The 15,274-nt window shown below is 34.6% G+C and overlaps 1 protein-coding gene and 1 pseudogene across 1 annotated transcript; one reads left to right on the top strand and one right to left on the bottom strand.

Moving 5' to 3' along the window:
* Positions 1 to 832: 832 nt before the first annotated feature.
* LOC141641336 (protein FAR1-RELATED SEQUENCE 5-like) lies at positions 833 to 3,283 on the bottom strand. Its single transcript, XM_074450003.1, has 3 exons — positions 3,250 to 3,283; positions 2,326 to 2,873; positions 833 to 1,408 (listed from the first exon to the last, which is right to left on the bottom strand). The coding sequence occupies exons 1-3, from the start codon at positions 3,281 to 3,283 to the stop codon at positions 833 to 835; spliced, it is 1,158 nt and encodes a 385-aa protein (XP_074306104.1).
* An 11,123-nt stretch (positions 3,284 to 14,406) lies between these two features.
* LOC141630331 (actin-52-like) lies at positions 14,407 to 15,010 on the top strand (annotated as a pseudogene).
* Positions 15,011 to 15,274: the final 264 nt, after the last annotated feature.

The following is a 15,274-nucleotide window of genomic DNA, read 5'->3' as shown; positions in this document are numbered from 1 at the left end:
GTTTTCGGAGAGACTTTGAAGTGAATCTCGAAAAGATATGAAAAGATACGAAAAATACGCAGAAAAGGACTTGGGAAGAGGCGCAGCAGGCACTGCGTCCCTTGGAAGAGGCGCAGCAGCTGCTGCGTTTGTTCTCAGGTGGTTTCCTCCTGCGGAAGAAAGATTTCCGTGTTTAGTTTATGGAATAACGGATTAATCTTATTTTCCTTAATATTTTGTGTGAATATTACGGGAAATTCTTTACCAAAGATTAAAATATTGCGAAATATGGAATAGAAATATCCGGAACATTCCAGAACATTCTGACTCGGGATTTAGCGGTTATCAGAAAATGAAGACGGTTTTAGGTCCGGACTCCAAATGTACTCTAATTACTGTCAAAACGACCGTATCGGCGCGTATATGAAAATTAAGAGGTAGACATAAATGTTTGAGCAATCACTTGACGATAAACTTACGAATTATCACAAATCGTTCCGCGTACCAAACAAGCGGCCCAATCATCACCGGGTGGTTTGCGGGAGGTGCAAAAATGAGATATCTACACTAACGTTTCCGAATTATTCTCAAATTTCTTAAAGAAACTGTTTTCACTCTCGGATCTCTGCGTTGTCCTCATAACACTCCCCATATTTAAGTTCCTACAATGGGCCATTACCCACTGCCTTCTTTTGTTGTACACTTCCTCAAACCAGTCATGTCCGGGACCAACTCCATGTTCCGTCATTATCTCACACCAACGCATGTCAAACTCATCTGGTTCAATATCTTCGTCCCACATTATGACATTCAACTTCTTCGTGAAATCTGTAAAATCTTTCGCGTTGCTCTCTTATTTCACAGGTACCTTGTTCATGATGTGCCACATGCAAAAAAGGTGCCTAGCCGTCTTGAATATGTGATGAACAGATGATATAATTCCTGAGTCTTGGTCTGTTATAATATACTCTGGTTCCTTACCACCCATCGCAACCAAAAACCGGCTAAAAACCCAATCAAAATACTCATCCTTCTCCCTAAAAATCAATGCACCAGCAAATACCCATATTTTATGATTATCAACACCTGTGAAAGGTGTAAAAACCATGTTGTACTTGTTTGTTGAGTATGTGGGGTCGAAAGACACAGCATCACCATATACCGAGTAGTTTCTTCTAGCAACTCCATCCGCCCATATTGCCCTGATCAGGCTGCCATCAACATCTACCTCATAATCGAAAAAGAAATCATCACGCGTTTCTTCCATGTTATTAAAACGGTCTATTAACAACTGACCATCCCTGTCATTAATGTAGCACTTTACATCTCTGTGAAAATTCTTGAAGTCGGTTACACTCGCTCCTATATTCTGAAACCCATTAACATGCTCCTTGCACATTTTGTATGTCTTTGTAGCACCTATCTTTAGCTGCAGTTAATCTCAATGTCAGTTCAATTACTGTAACTTAAACACTCAATAGTATAATTGTTATCATAAGTAGTGTAACTCTAATAAAACTACTAGTTTCTTCAAGTGCTCAACAACAATGCAAAATTTTTAGTGTAATTTCTTTGTGATGGTTAACATTCTTCAATGTCATTCATATGTAATTTTATGACACTTTTCTCACATTTCAGCTTAATTATAACTTCAGCAATGACAACTGTACTTTTCCTTCACAAATACTGTAACTTTTGTTAATTTCTTTACATAACAGTTAACGTGTAACTTAACCCCTGACGGCTGTCATTTTACTTCTGAAGAACTGTAACTTTACTACAATTTTTAACATTACAGCAAAAATATAACTTCAACAATGACAATTGTAATTTTACTTCACTAGTACTGTAACTTCACTTAACTTTTTCCAAAAAAGCTAACATGTAACTATAACTATGACTAATGTAATTTTACTATACAAATACTGTAACTTTAGGTAATTTTTAAACATAGCAGTTAAAGTGTAACTTAACCCGTAACAACTGTCATTATACTACTCAAGTAGTGTAACTTTACTTCAAGTTTTAACATTACAGCAAAACAATAATTTTAAACAATTACAACTGTAATTTACCTCACAAAAACTATAATTTTAACTTTACTTAAACCATAACGTTTCGTTCCCTACAATATATCAAATTTGTAACTTTAACAATCATAACTGAAATTTTACTTCAGTAGTACTGTAACTTCAGTTATTTTTTTTTTCATAACAGCTAACCTGAAACTTTAACTATGACTATTGTAATTTAGTACTACAAATATGTAACTTTAACAACCAAATTAATTAACTAATACAACTGCAAAAAAAAAACAGTTTCATATTATGCAATAACACTACTAACCCTTGAGTTACAGACAATGAGTCCCTTGTGATATTTGTGTAACCGCCTTGACAATTTCTGAAACTCCCTATCTTTAACCTCCACAATCTCGTGACTGTGTCCCGCATGAAATCGATCAATTACTAGCAGGTCGTTCATCATGAACAATCTAACCCTAGCTTTGCATCCAACTCTCCTCACTTTAGTTTTCCTTTTTTGTTTATCTCTACTCTCGTCCACCTCCTGTGTGCTTCCACCAACTACAACATCTTTGGATTTGCCCACCTTCTTTGCATACGTAAACCCCTCTCGGTTACATACTAGGAGTTTCGATCTAATAATTCCGTCATGCCACTTCTTCGTTGTGTATTTACGCACATCAAATCCACAGGCCAGCTCGTACATCTTATAGAATTGAACAGCTTCTTCTATGGAATCGAATTGTTGTCCTACATATGGCGTAAATTGGCTTTCCACTGTCCTACAAAATTCATCCTCCCCTACACCTTGCAATACTTGAGAGAATTCATCTTCCCCTACATCTTTAACATCCTCACAACATTCTTCCACTGTAAAAATACAAAAAATCCATTTATTATTTCACCAATAACAAAACCTATAAAAGCCTCATCAATAATATTGTAACTATACTGACATAAAACAAAACTGTACCACGTAAAGTATGTAACTTCAACAAATTTATACAAAAAGAAAGTTGCCTTTTCAACTGACCTTACAAATTCCTTTCGACCCTAAATAAAATAGAATACAAAAATCTTTCAGGAAACAAATAACTTCACTAGAAAAAAATCATTTGTCTGACTTATCATCTAACTACCGTTTCATATAACTTTACACAAAATCATCCGCCTGAATACTCATCTTCCAATTATGGTTTAACAATAAAAAAAATTAAAAAACATTGTTGAACACCAGTAAACTTACCATTGTTTACTTGTACAATCTGCATTTCCTCCATGAAAGAAAAAAAAGAAGCTGAAGAACATGCAAAATACTAGACGGTATAAATTAAAAAAACGACACTAGATTCTCTCCTTCAAACTTGCATGTAAAATCCGTCACAATTACAGAGCTGAAGAACCTGTTAATTTTTTTTAATTGGAATAAAGAAGATGATGAAACAATAAACTGAAAAAAAAAAGATAAAAAGGAAGATGAATGTTTGAAGGTAATGAAAGCTTCAAACAACATGATACATTCTGTAATTAATGTTTAGTTAGAGCATTAATCAGTGTTTGAAAAACGTGGACAACGTTGGAAACCTAAACCCTCACACCTTTTTTTTTAATAATTAATGCCTACTTTTGTCCACTTAATCTCCACCATCCATCCAACTTAATCCTAGGGTTGAAAATAGGACTTATGGACTCAACCAAAACTAAGGACTCATCTGAACCCATCTCTCTCTCTCTCTCTCTCTCTCTCTCTATATCTATCTATCTATCTATCTATCTATATATATATATATATATATATATATATATATATATATATATATATATATATATATATATATATTTAGGATCCGGTGAGAACGATCACTCGGTGAGAACGGTGAGAACAAGAGACTTATAAACTAATACGCGTTCTATTACTCACAGCTAACATTCATTTCTCACAAATCACGTCTCTTCTCAAACTCTAACCACCACTCAAATTCCCCCATCACCTAGAGTCGTCGCCGGCGACGACTACCAACAATACCGACAAATCGTCGCAAATTTCCCTCCCTCCTCGATTCCCACCACCTTTATATTCCCCAGTACCTGTCGTCGTCGTCGACATCAACCGCCACCAAGGCAAGCGAATCATAATCGACATCCCGCCGGCGAAACTATTGAACACCACCAATACCCAACATTCCTTATTTGCAAACCCAGATCTCGATTCCCCATTCTCATCAAGCCGATGGCTGACACCAGACGCCAACACCGAGCCAAAAACTATCGCTGTCGGTCACCACCATATCCGCGAGCCAAAACCTAACCCCCAAATTGATTTCAGAGCATCACTTGGTTCTAATTTTAATGCAAATGGAGCATATTTAAAGGAATTACTAGGGAATTCGGGGATTGAAATTGGAAATGGGTTCTTAATTTACTATTTTATGGATGATGTGGCTGATGGTTTTCGCTGTATGTTTGGGGGTTAATTGCTCAATTTACGCTATTTGAACTGCTAGAATACCCCGTTCTTAGGTGGTGGTTGTCTAGGCCGCAGTGGTTGGGGAGATGAGGTGGGCGGTGGTGATTGATGCGGCTGGTGTCGTGTCGGTAATAACGTGGTGTCGTGGTGGTCACTGAAGGAGTAGGAGGTGTTTAATGCTGATGGGTAATTGTATTGGGTGGTGGGGGTGGAGCGGAATCATTCAATCGATGGATCGAACAACCCTAAAGTTTGTAAATTTACAATAAAAATCAAAGATGCATGGGTAAAAATGAAGCAGAAATTACGCAAAAATCAAGAGAAGATGAAGTGATGAGATTACAAGGAAGGCAGACAATTGTGATGAAAAATGGAATGGTGGTGAAATGGTATGATTCTGCGTGTAAGCTAAGTAGAATACCAAGTGTTGAGGAATAGCAACATCTTTTTTTACTGAAGGGTAAATTAACGGCTAGCAAAAAGAGTATCTACATTCTTTAAAAAATGTACATAGAATGAAAGTCAAAAGTGTACCTATGATTAAAAAAAAAGTGTATATAGAATTCACTTAAAATATATAATTTTGGTAAAAAGTGTACCTACTTTAGTTAAAAGTGTATATGAGATTTGGTAAAAAAAAAAAAAGTGTCTACATTCTTAAAATGCGTATATAGAATTTTGGTAAAAAGTGTACCTACTTTCGTTAAAAGTGTATATGAGATTTGGTGAAAAAAAAAAATGTATCTACATTCTTAAAATGCGTATATAGAATTTTGGTAAAAAGTGTACCTACTTTCGTTAAAAATGTATATGAGATTTGGTAAAAAAAAAAAAAAAAAAAACAAAAAGTGTATATACATTCTTAAAATGCGTATATAGAATTTTGGTAAAAGGTGTACCTACTTTAGTTAAAAGTGTATATGAGATTTGGTAAAAAAAAAGTGTCTACATTCTTAAAATGCGTATATAGAATTTTGGTAAAAAGTGTACCTACTTTAATTAAAAGTTTATATGAGATTTGGTAAAAAAAAAAAAAAAAAGAAATTGCTACATTCTTAAAATGCGTATATAGAATTTTGGTAAAAAGTGTACCTATTTTAGTTAAAAGTGTATATGAGATTTGGTAAAAAAAAAAAAAAAGGTGTCTACATTCTTAAAATGCATATATAGAATTTTGGTAAAAAGTGTACCTACTTTAGTTAAAAGTGTATATGAGATTTGGTAAAAAAAAAAAAAAGTTTAAATATATATTCTAATGTATCTAGTGCGTTCTCACCGAATGATCGTTCTCACCGGATCCCACCTATATATATATATATATATATATATAGATTGAATCATGTGAGGCACCCTTCTTAGGGTGAGGCAGCTGTACCCACCCTAAACCGTCGGATCTAATAACTATAGACTCACCAGATAATGCCACGTGTCCCCTATATTATCCACCACCTGCACAGGTAACAGCTCATTTACTCAATTCATTTTAGTGCGTCTCCTTCTCTCTCTTCAACTCAGCTCGTTCTTCATCTCGTCTCCATCTTCAGCTCAGCTCTGTCTTCATCTTCACACTTCGCTCGCCATCTTCTCATTCAGCTTCTGACCGCCATTATCACCAAGCTTCGTTCACCATTATCATCCAAAATTAGGTTATTTCTATCAATTAATTTCTTTTGATTTATACCGATTCAATTTAATTTAATACATTTTTGATCAACTTTATTGAATTATTAATGGAGAATATTCAGAGTTATTGTACTGGTATTACATTAATCCTTGTTGAAATGTTGGATAAATTAATTTTGATGTGAAATGTAGCTGTGGTGTGCTACTGTGTGTTTCAGATGTGTTCGTTTTGAGCTGTTTGCTTGAAATTCATATGTCAGTTTCATTCTGTCTTCCCTTTTCATACAAACCTCTTTATTTTATAACTCCCTCCCTTCCTCCCTCCCTCCCTCGTCTCAATCATTTGGCTATCTTTATTGTGATTCATCATTCCAAATTCCAAGTCTTTGTTAGATCAAAGAAACAAAAAAATGATGGGAGCAATAGAGATAGCCAAGAAACTGAATCTACAACCACACGTGGAAGGTGGTTTTTACTCTGAAACTTTCAGGGATCATTCATTTCGCTTTCCTTTCCACGCACACTTACCTCCTCACTGTAACTCTTCAACTTTCTAACTTGTCTTTACATTTTAATCATCTGATTCATCTTAATTATGTTATCTTTGATTACCCAGTGCCTCAGTGCTCTCGCAAATTTATGATAAAAAGAAAAGCGGCCAATTTAGGGAGTCATTTTGCTTTATTCCATCGTGATACAAAACCAGTCTTTGGCTCCACTTGAAATGAAAAAGTTACTTTGATTACCCATTTTCAGTTGGTCTCTCTTGTGACGGATCACAAACCAGTCTTCTCTGATTCATCTCATTTTCGCCATTATCACAGTCCTTTCAATACTAATTACTTTGTTTTCATGCAGGTTGTAATCGTCATTGATCATAATCAAGCACAGTCGATTTAGGTACTTTTGATTCAATAGTATTCATTTCAATTCATCCGTTATTTTCATCCCGTGTTCTCCGATTCATCTCGTTTTCGCTATTATCAGTGTACTTTCCTTCCGTATTTTTCATTCTAATGATATCTTTTCCGAATGAAATCATGTACAACCAAGTAACAATATTTATTTGACACTAGTACTAGATAGTAGATACTCTAGTCTCGCGTGATGTGAGTTTTCGTTACGAACTCTGTTGATGCTCATGTTCTTTTTCAAGAAAATTTAACTTGGTTATGCTTCAAGTAATCAAGATTTGCTTTCTTAATGTCAATGACACGAACAGATATATGAAGCTTAAATCACCAATCAATCGCCCTATTTCATTCGTTACATTCAAGCTCAACTAGTTTCATTACTTATTAAATTGTGAATCCTACAGCTTAATTTGTGAATCCTAGAGCTTAATTTGTGAATCCTACACCTTAATGTTTTAAATTCATAATTCGTGAATCCTACCCTTTATTTTGTGAAACTTGGACTTTAATTGGTGAAACTAGAAAGTGTTTTGGTGAAACTTGAACTTAATTTTGTGCAATTGTTTGCTTACAAATTTTGTGAATCCTACAGCTTAATTTGTGAATCCTCTAGCTTAGTTTGTGAAATTGGATAGTGATTTCGTGAAACTTAAGCTAATAGCCTAAATGTTTTCATTACTACTAATTGTTTGTAATCCTACAGCTTAATGTTTTCGTGAACACGTCGTTTGAGGAGCAAGGACAGCTAACTGTCTACCAGCAAAGGTTGCCGACTTTTGGGTCGTCTAGGCTTTTTGGTGATTTGACAAGGGTTATGTTACTACCCAAGTCAAAGGATCTATGGTTTGTACTTCACCTTCACACCTTCCTCATTTAAATGTCATTTTGCTAGTTCTTGAATTAATGGAAGTCGAAATAAATCGACTAAAACCGAATCGAGCATATGGTCTTTTTTTACCGATGTAGGGATACCGGACCCCGAGTATTTCATGACGAATCAATTAACCGAGAAAAGCGACGTGTTCAGCTTTGGGGTAGTAATGCTAGAAATGGTAACAGCCAGAAGGCCAATACAAGGAGGGAAATACATAGTCAAGATAGTAAAGGCCGCGATGGATAGAGAAAAAGACATGTATGCCCTTCATGAAGTAACAGACCCAATGCTTATATCATCATCAACAACTCAACTGGTTGGTTTTGAGAGATATGTGGATGTAGCATTAAAATGTGCAGAGGATTCAGGAGTTGACAGGCCGACAATGGGTGAAGTGGTAAAAGAAATCAAGACAATTTTGAAACAAGCTGGTATGAACCCGAATGCGATTCTATGCGGTTTCACGAGTTATGAAGAAGCCGATGGCGAGAATTCACATCATCCTTACATCGATGATTCTCTTTTGCGGTATGGTATGAATGTTCCCCTTACAAAGGTTGTGATTGTATGATAGAATCTCGAAACAAAATGAACATGTAAATAGATGTAGATGGTCCTGTATTTTTTATCTCATTTTGAGATTAGTAACTAGACAGAAATTGATACTTCAATTCTTTAGAATGGTTACATTTTTTCGTCACATTCATTTGAATTTTTGCACTCCTGAATATCATGGTTTTAAATATCTCAGATGTATGAACGATTTATCAATGTTTTTCGAGTTTAATGTGACCAAATATTAAAGTGATATTAACCGCATTTAGCAAAAGTATACCATAATAACCAATCTTAAACATTTCAAACAAACTCGCTTACCCCAAAAATATCTAAAAAAAAAAAAAAGATGCAGAGAGCTCCAATCAACGGCACAAACTTCCCTTAATAGTTCATTTAGATTTAGATTTTCACAATGTATATACTCGAACAAAGAGTCTCTTCTAAACATTTATTTAACGAAGATGAGGAAGATCATCAAAAATACAATCAATACGAAGAAGAATATCGTGATCGCTTGACCATCCGTTTGAGGAGCAAGGACAGCTAGATTTTCGCAATTGTTGCATATCTAAAGGCTATTAGCTTAAGGTTCCCCTTATTTAATCTTTGTTATGTACTCGTATATCTTAACGGCTATTAGCTCAAATGGGAGAGCAATGTGCAAATCTTGCACAAAGGTATGAGTTCGAATCTCATATAGCCTAGTTAATTTAAGAATCTAGTGTATTAAACTTAAATACAATAACATTGAGGATGAGTTAGCCAAATCCGTCCTCAGATGTGAAAAATTGAGGATGAGTAGAAGAAGCTCAAACTTAGATATGCACAAACGGCGTGCATAAGCCAAAACGTCGTGCAGAGCCACTAAAGGAGCAAAGGATTACAATTTTGAGTCCTTTGTAAAGTCAATGTTAGAAATTATCTAAATTGGGTGCAATTGGACATGATGAGAAAAAGGCCAAAACCCAAAAGTCCACTACGAAATACCAATTAGGCTTTGAAGTAACACTAGCAGTCAATAACCAACATGGGAGTCGAACCCACACCTTGTGCATTGCACAACGCTCTGCCATTTGAGCTAATTGGTTTTAAAATAATTAAATCATTCCACTAGTTTTCATCATGTGAGTTGTTCCCTTACCTTTTTCCACCTTCATGTTGAGGAACAAAATTAATTGCGGTTTTTTTGAATATGTGCTACTTTAGTTCATTCCATCTTGAAAGAATGTGAAAGAAAATCATACCCCCATTTATTTTAACCACTTATGATGACCAAGTTTCACAAAGTAAGGTTTGAGATTCACCAAATAAGGAAAAGAGCAAAAACGTGATTTTAACCACTTATGATGACCAAGTTTCACAAAACAAGCTCTAAGATTCATCGAACAAGGTCCGAGATTCACAAAACAAAGTCCGAGATTCACCGAATAAAGAAAAGAGCAAAATAGGTGATTTTAACCACTTATGATGATCAAGTTTCACAAAACAAGCCCTAAGATTCTTTGAATAAAGTATGAGATTCACAAAATAAGGTCTGAGATTCACCAATTAAGGAAAAAAGCAAAAAAGGTGTTTTTAACCAAGGACTGAGATTCCTAACACTTATGGTGACCAAGTTCTAGAAAATTATCTTACAAGTTCACAAAACAAGCTCTAGGATTCACAACATAAGGACTGAGATTCACAAAATAAGGCAAAGACCAAAATAGGTGATTCCTAACACCTATAATGACCAAGTTTAGAAAATTATCTTACAGATTCACAAAACAAGCTATAGGATTCACAACATAAGGATCGATATTCACAAAATCAGGAGAAGAGCAAAACAGGTTATCTCTTATCACTTATAACAAAATTTAAGAATATTACCTTCTAAGTTCACAAATTAAGCTCTAAGATTAATAGAATAAGGTCTGACATTCACATAATAAGGTTTGAGATTAACAGAATAAGGTCTGAGATTCACAAAACGAGGTCTGAGATTCACCAAATAAGGAAAAGGGCAAAATAGGCGACTTTAACCACTTATGATGACCAAGTTTCACAAAACAAGTCCCACGATTCACTGAACAAGGTCTGAGATTCACAAAACAAGAACTGAGATTCACAAAATAAGGCAAAGAGCAAAATAGGTGATTCCTAACACTTATGGTTACCAAGTTTTAGAAAATGATCTTACAGGTTCACTAAACAAGCTCTAGGATTCACAACACAAGGACTGAGATTCACACAAATGAGGCAAAGAGCAAAATAGGTGATTCCTAACACTTATGGTGACCAAGTTCTAGAAAATTATCTTACAAGTTCACAAAACAAGCTCTAGGATTCACAACACAAGGACCGAAATTCACAAAATAAGGCAAAGAACAAAATAGGTGATTCCTAATACCTACAATGACCAAGTTTTAGAAAATTATCTTACAGGTTCACAAAACAAGCTATAGAATTCACAACATAAGGACCGAGATTCACAAAATCAGGAGAAGAGCAAAACAGGTTATCTCTTATCATATCTTAGGCATCGAGGACAAGCATCCAAATATTGATTAATAAATGAGGAGGTAAGCTGTTATAAGATTCGAAATGCATCAACATGTATTATCTGTGCACATTCTGAATCGAAGGAATTTCCATAATGTCCTGGGAGTAATCAGAACACAGAGCATACCTAGCATCATTCAAAGGCGAGCTGATCCCACAAATACACACAAGCAATTAAGTCACTATGCAGCAATCAAAGCATTGCTTCTTATGAGAAATGAAGCAGGAAAACACGATATATATAAACAAGGCGCAATCGCATCGCAGAAATGGTAGCCTGGAAGCATATACACCATACAATCATTCAATTCCAATAAATGCAAACTGTAAACATGCAAAGATACGCCACTTTCCAGCCAGTGGGGGACTAATAAACCTTAACACAGATGTCACTGTCTAAGATGTGCTGAGAAGTTCTAAACTCGGAATAAACCAAACCTCAAATACTGTCAAACTGCATCAAAACATCACCATTCTCATCTAGAGTAAAATCCTTGAGAAAGTTATGCACAGATACGATAACATAACCGCGATCATACACTTAGATCGTAGAATCCAGTTTGAAGTGTGACATTCTAATGAATGATGACGCAGCAGATAATAGCCGTATTTACAGATACTAGGCTAATCTGGAAACAATTTGAATCATGAAGGAGCGTGAGCAGAAGAAGGTTATGAATTAAGATGATGAGTTTATAAGATGTGGCAATGTTGCAACCTCGGCATTCATGGCTGGAAACAAATTCTGAAAGTATTTGCTAATATTTGTTGAGCAACTAGTGCAGTGCAGTCATGAGTCAAGTATCAGGTATTTGTAAGTTGTAACTTCAATTTGTATTACCTTAATTAGAAGTCCCATGTGTTGATTTCAAAGGGAAGATTGAATTTGAAAACAAATAGGGAGTAATAATAATAATGTGTGGCTAAAAATTCATGAAAAAGTAGTCAACTTTGCACCTAATTTGTGATCACCATTGGTGGTTCCCTGAATATTAGTCCGTATTATTAAAGATTATTAAGTTTGAGACATAAAAGTAATCTACTTTGCACCTCCCTAAGATATGATATAATAATAAAATAGAAAAAGAAGAAAAAGAGGGAGATAGAGATAGAAAAGATACAGTTGCAGGAGACAGGATTGGAAGGAGCAGAAGGGAAAGACCATTTGGTTGAATTGAATCGCTACAATTGATCTGAAAATGCTCAATTGATCAAATTGATCGAAAAAACGCCGGAATTGATCAAATTGATCGAAAAAAAATCTGGAATAGATCAAACTGATTGGAAAATCGCTACAATTGATCGGAAAATCGCTGCAATCTACGAACAATTGCTTCAATTGATTAGGTTATGGAGATTGATTTGGGAAAGATGGCTGAGAGGAGTTTTGATGATGAAGAAAGAACGTTGTTTGTATAGGGTTGAGCGTGTGTTTGTAATAATGTAATTGAGTCAATTTTGATCTAAGCCCGCGCAATATATCACAGTCCGGTCAACATGTATCATTTTGGTGAGACCGGCCGCCTCGCCATAATGAGGTGCCTCACCTGATCCGGCCTCTATATATATATATATATATATATATATATATATATATATATATATATATATATATATATATATATATATATATATATATAGAGAGAGAGAGAGAGAGAGAGAGAGAGAGAGAGAGAGGGCAAGATCCGGTGAGTCCACCTATATATTTGAGTCCATGAATTCATAAAACAATATCGCGCACTATACAAAACAATATCACGAATTTTTTTTTCAAATTTTTTTTCGAAATTTTTTTTTCAAAATTTTTTTTTCGATTTTTTTTTTCGGAAATTTTTTTTTTCAATTTTTTTTTTTCGAAAAAGTTTTTTTTTTTTTTTTTTTTAAAGCTGTGATATTGTTTAGTATAACGTGTGATATTGTATTACAAAACAATATTACAATTTTTTTTTTTCATTTTTTTTTCGAAAAAGTTTTTTTTTTATGTAAGATGTGATATTGTTTAGTATAACGTGTGATATTGTATTACAAAACAATATCACGATTTTTTGTTTCAATTTTTTTTTTTTCGAAAAAGTTTTTTTTTTTTTTTTTTTTTTTTTTTTTTTTTTTTAATGTAAGCTGTGATATTGTTTAGTGTAACGTGTGATATTGTATTACAAAACAATATCACGACTTTTTTTTGAAATTTTTTTTTCAAATTTGTTTTTCGAATTTTTTTTTTTTTTTTTTTAATATAAGCTGTGATATTGTTTAATATAAAGTGTGATATTGTATCATGGACTCACGGACTCAAAAAGATAGGGTGGACTCATGTGATCCTAATTCTATATATATATATATATATATATATATATATATATATATATATATATATATATATATATTTGAGATCCGGTGAGAACCATCAAGATAATGAGAACTGTGAGAACCACCCATAACTCTTAGATCTTAAATAAACACGGACGACTGAGATTAATCCCCCAAGTCTCCAACACCGTTATTTTACACATTTGTTTCATCGCCCCTCTTTCTTTCTCTCACTTCGATCTTATTTTCGCTTACGCAATTCTCTTTGTTGTTTATGTTTATCTCTGTCTTCAGTTCCGCATTTATCACACTTCAGCATACATCTCGAATTGTACACTCAACCGCCATTACTGTGACTTCATGTACAATGAGCACCCGCCTTTCTCTATGCTGCTTCCTTCTAAGTTTGCTCCGATTTAATCTATCGTTCTCTTGCTTTTTTCCTTAAAATTTAGGTAATTCTCAATTTCCCATATTTCCTTCTATTCCTCTATTTTGACGATTTTTATGCTTCAGATTAGTCGATCGGGTTTTATTTCTGATTTGATCTACATTCATTTGCTTTCGTTACTTTAAGTTTACCTGCATTTTTGGCTTATTACTTATTAATCTATTCAATTTATGTATTTATTCATTGATCTATCATTATAACTGTGTTCCTTGCTGATTTTGATTTCTGTATTTTGCATCATAAAAAAGTTTTTATCAAAATTAATCCATAATTATTGGGACGGAGGAAGTAGAATAGTAGATAGAACATTGTTGGAGATCAAAGTTGAAATGGATTAAAAAACAGATCACGATTTTTTAATTATAAATGCCAAAAAGAGTATCATTGAATAACAGTATCATTGAATACTAGCATTCTGGATGATGTTTCTGATGCTAATCTCTTACTGAGTTTATCATAGTTAGTGAAGCAATATATTGAGAGTGGTTTTGACCTCGAGTTTATGAATCTAATGCTATCTTTAGTATGCTAAAAAAACTGTAACCATAAAACACTCGAGTTCCGCCTGATAGTCATATTCTCTATTATGTGATGCTTGTTTCATTTATAACTATCAGTAGTCAGTCTGTCACAATCTTATTTATTATGTTTAAAATAGCACAACAATCATGCCAATCGATAAGGTCTATACACTTCCCCACGCTATGACACGTTTGAGTATGGCTGGATGCGACATCACCGACTACCTCATGAAGATTCTAACCGAGAAAGGACGCTCCGTTCCCACAAATATTGGTCGAAAAATTGCAAGGGATATAAAGGAGAAGATGTCTTACATTTATCTTGACTTCAACCATGAGGTTGAGACTGTCAATACCAGCTCATCGGTCGAGGAAAGATATGAAATGTCTGATGGTCAGGTTATTACCGTTGGATCGAGCGTTTTATATGTTCGAAGCCCTCTTCAAGCCATCAATTATTGGTCCGGACGCTTTGGGTATCCATGAAGCCGTTCACTACGCCATGATGAAGTGTGACATTGATATTAGGGAAGATATGTATCGTAACTTTTTGCTTAGTGGAGGAACCACAATGATCCTTGGGTTTGTTGATAGAGTGAGCAACGAAATAACTGATTTGGCTGATAGAGCTAGTAAGGAAATTACCGCTTTGGCTCCAAGAAGCATGAAGCTCAAAGTTATTGCCCCACCCGAGAGGAAGTACAGTGCCTGGATCGGAGGGTCCATTTTAGCGTCTCTCGACACATTCTAACAGGTAAAACTTTGTGGTGATCAATTTCGTTTTTTTTTTTTTTTTTTTGTGTTGGGTTGTGGCTCACACCCCACCCCACGAACACGCATGCTAGCGGTTTTCAATGAGATGTTAACAAACATTTCGCCACTTATTTTTCCAAAGATCAACCGTGATTGTTGTGCTATTTGTATCGAGATGTACCTAAATATGAGACAAAACTATTGTGAACTTGTGGCTTTGATCAGTGCATCAAATATTATTTAGGAATTTGACATTTCAATA

This window comes from Silene latifolia, chromosome 2 (genome assembly GCF_048544455.1).
Source record: "Silene latifolia isolate original U9 population chromosome 2, ASM4854445v1, whole genome shotgun sequence".
In the NCBI taxonomy this organism is placed as follows: Eukaryota; Viridiplantae; Streptophyta; class Magnoliopsida; order Caryophyllales; family Caryophyllaceae; genus Silene; species Silene latifolia.
Note: the sequence above shows the minus strand (reverse complement) of the source record. Positions and strands in the feature narration are given on the sequence as shown.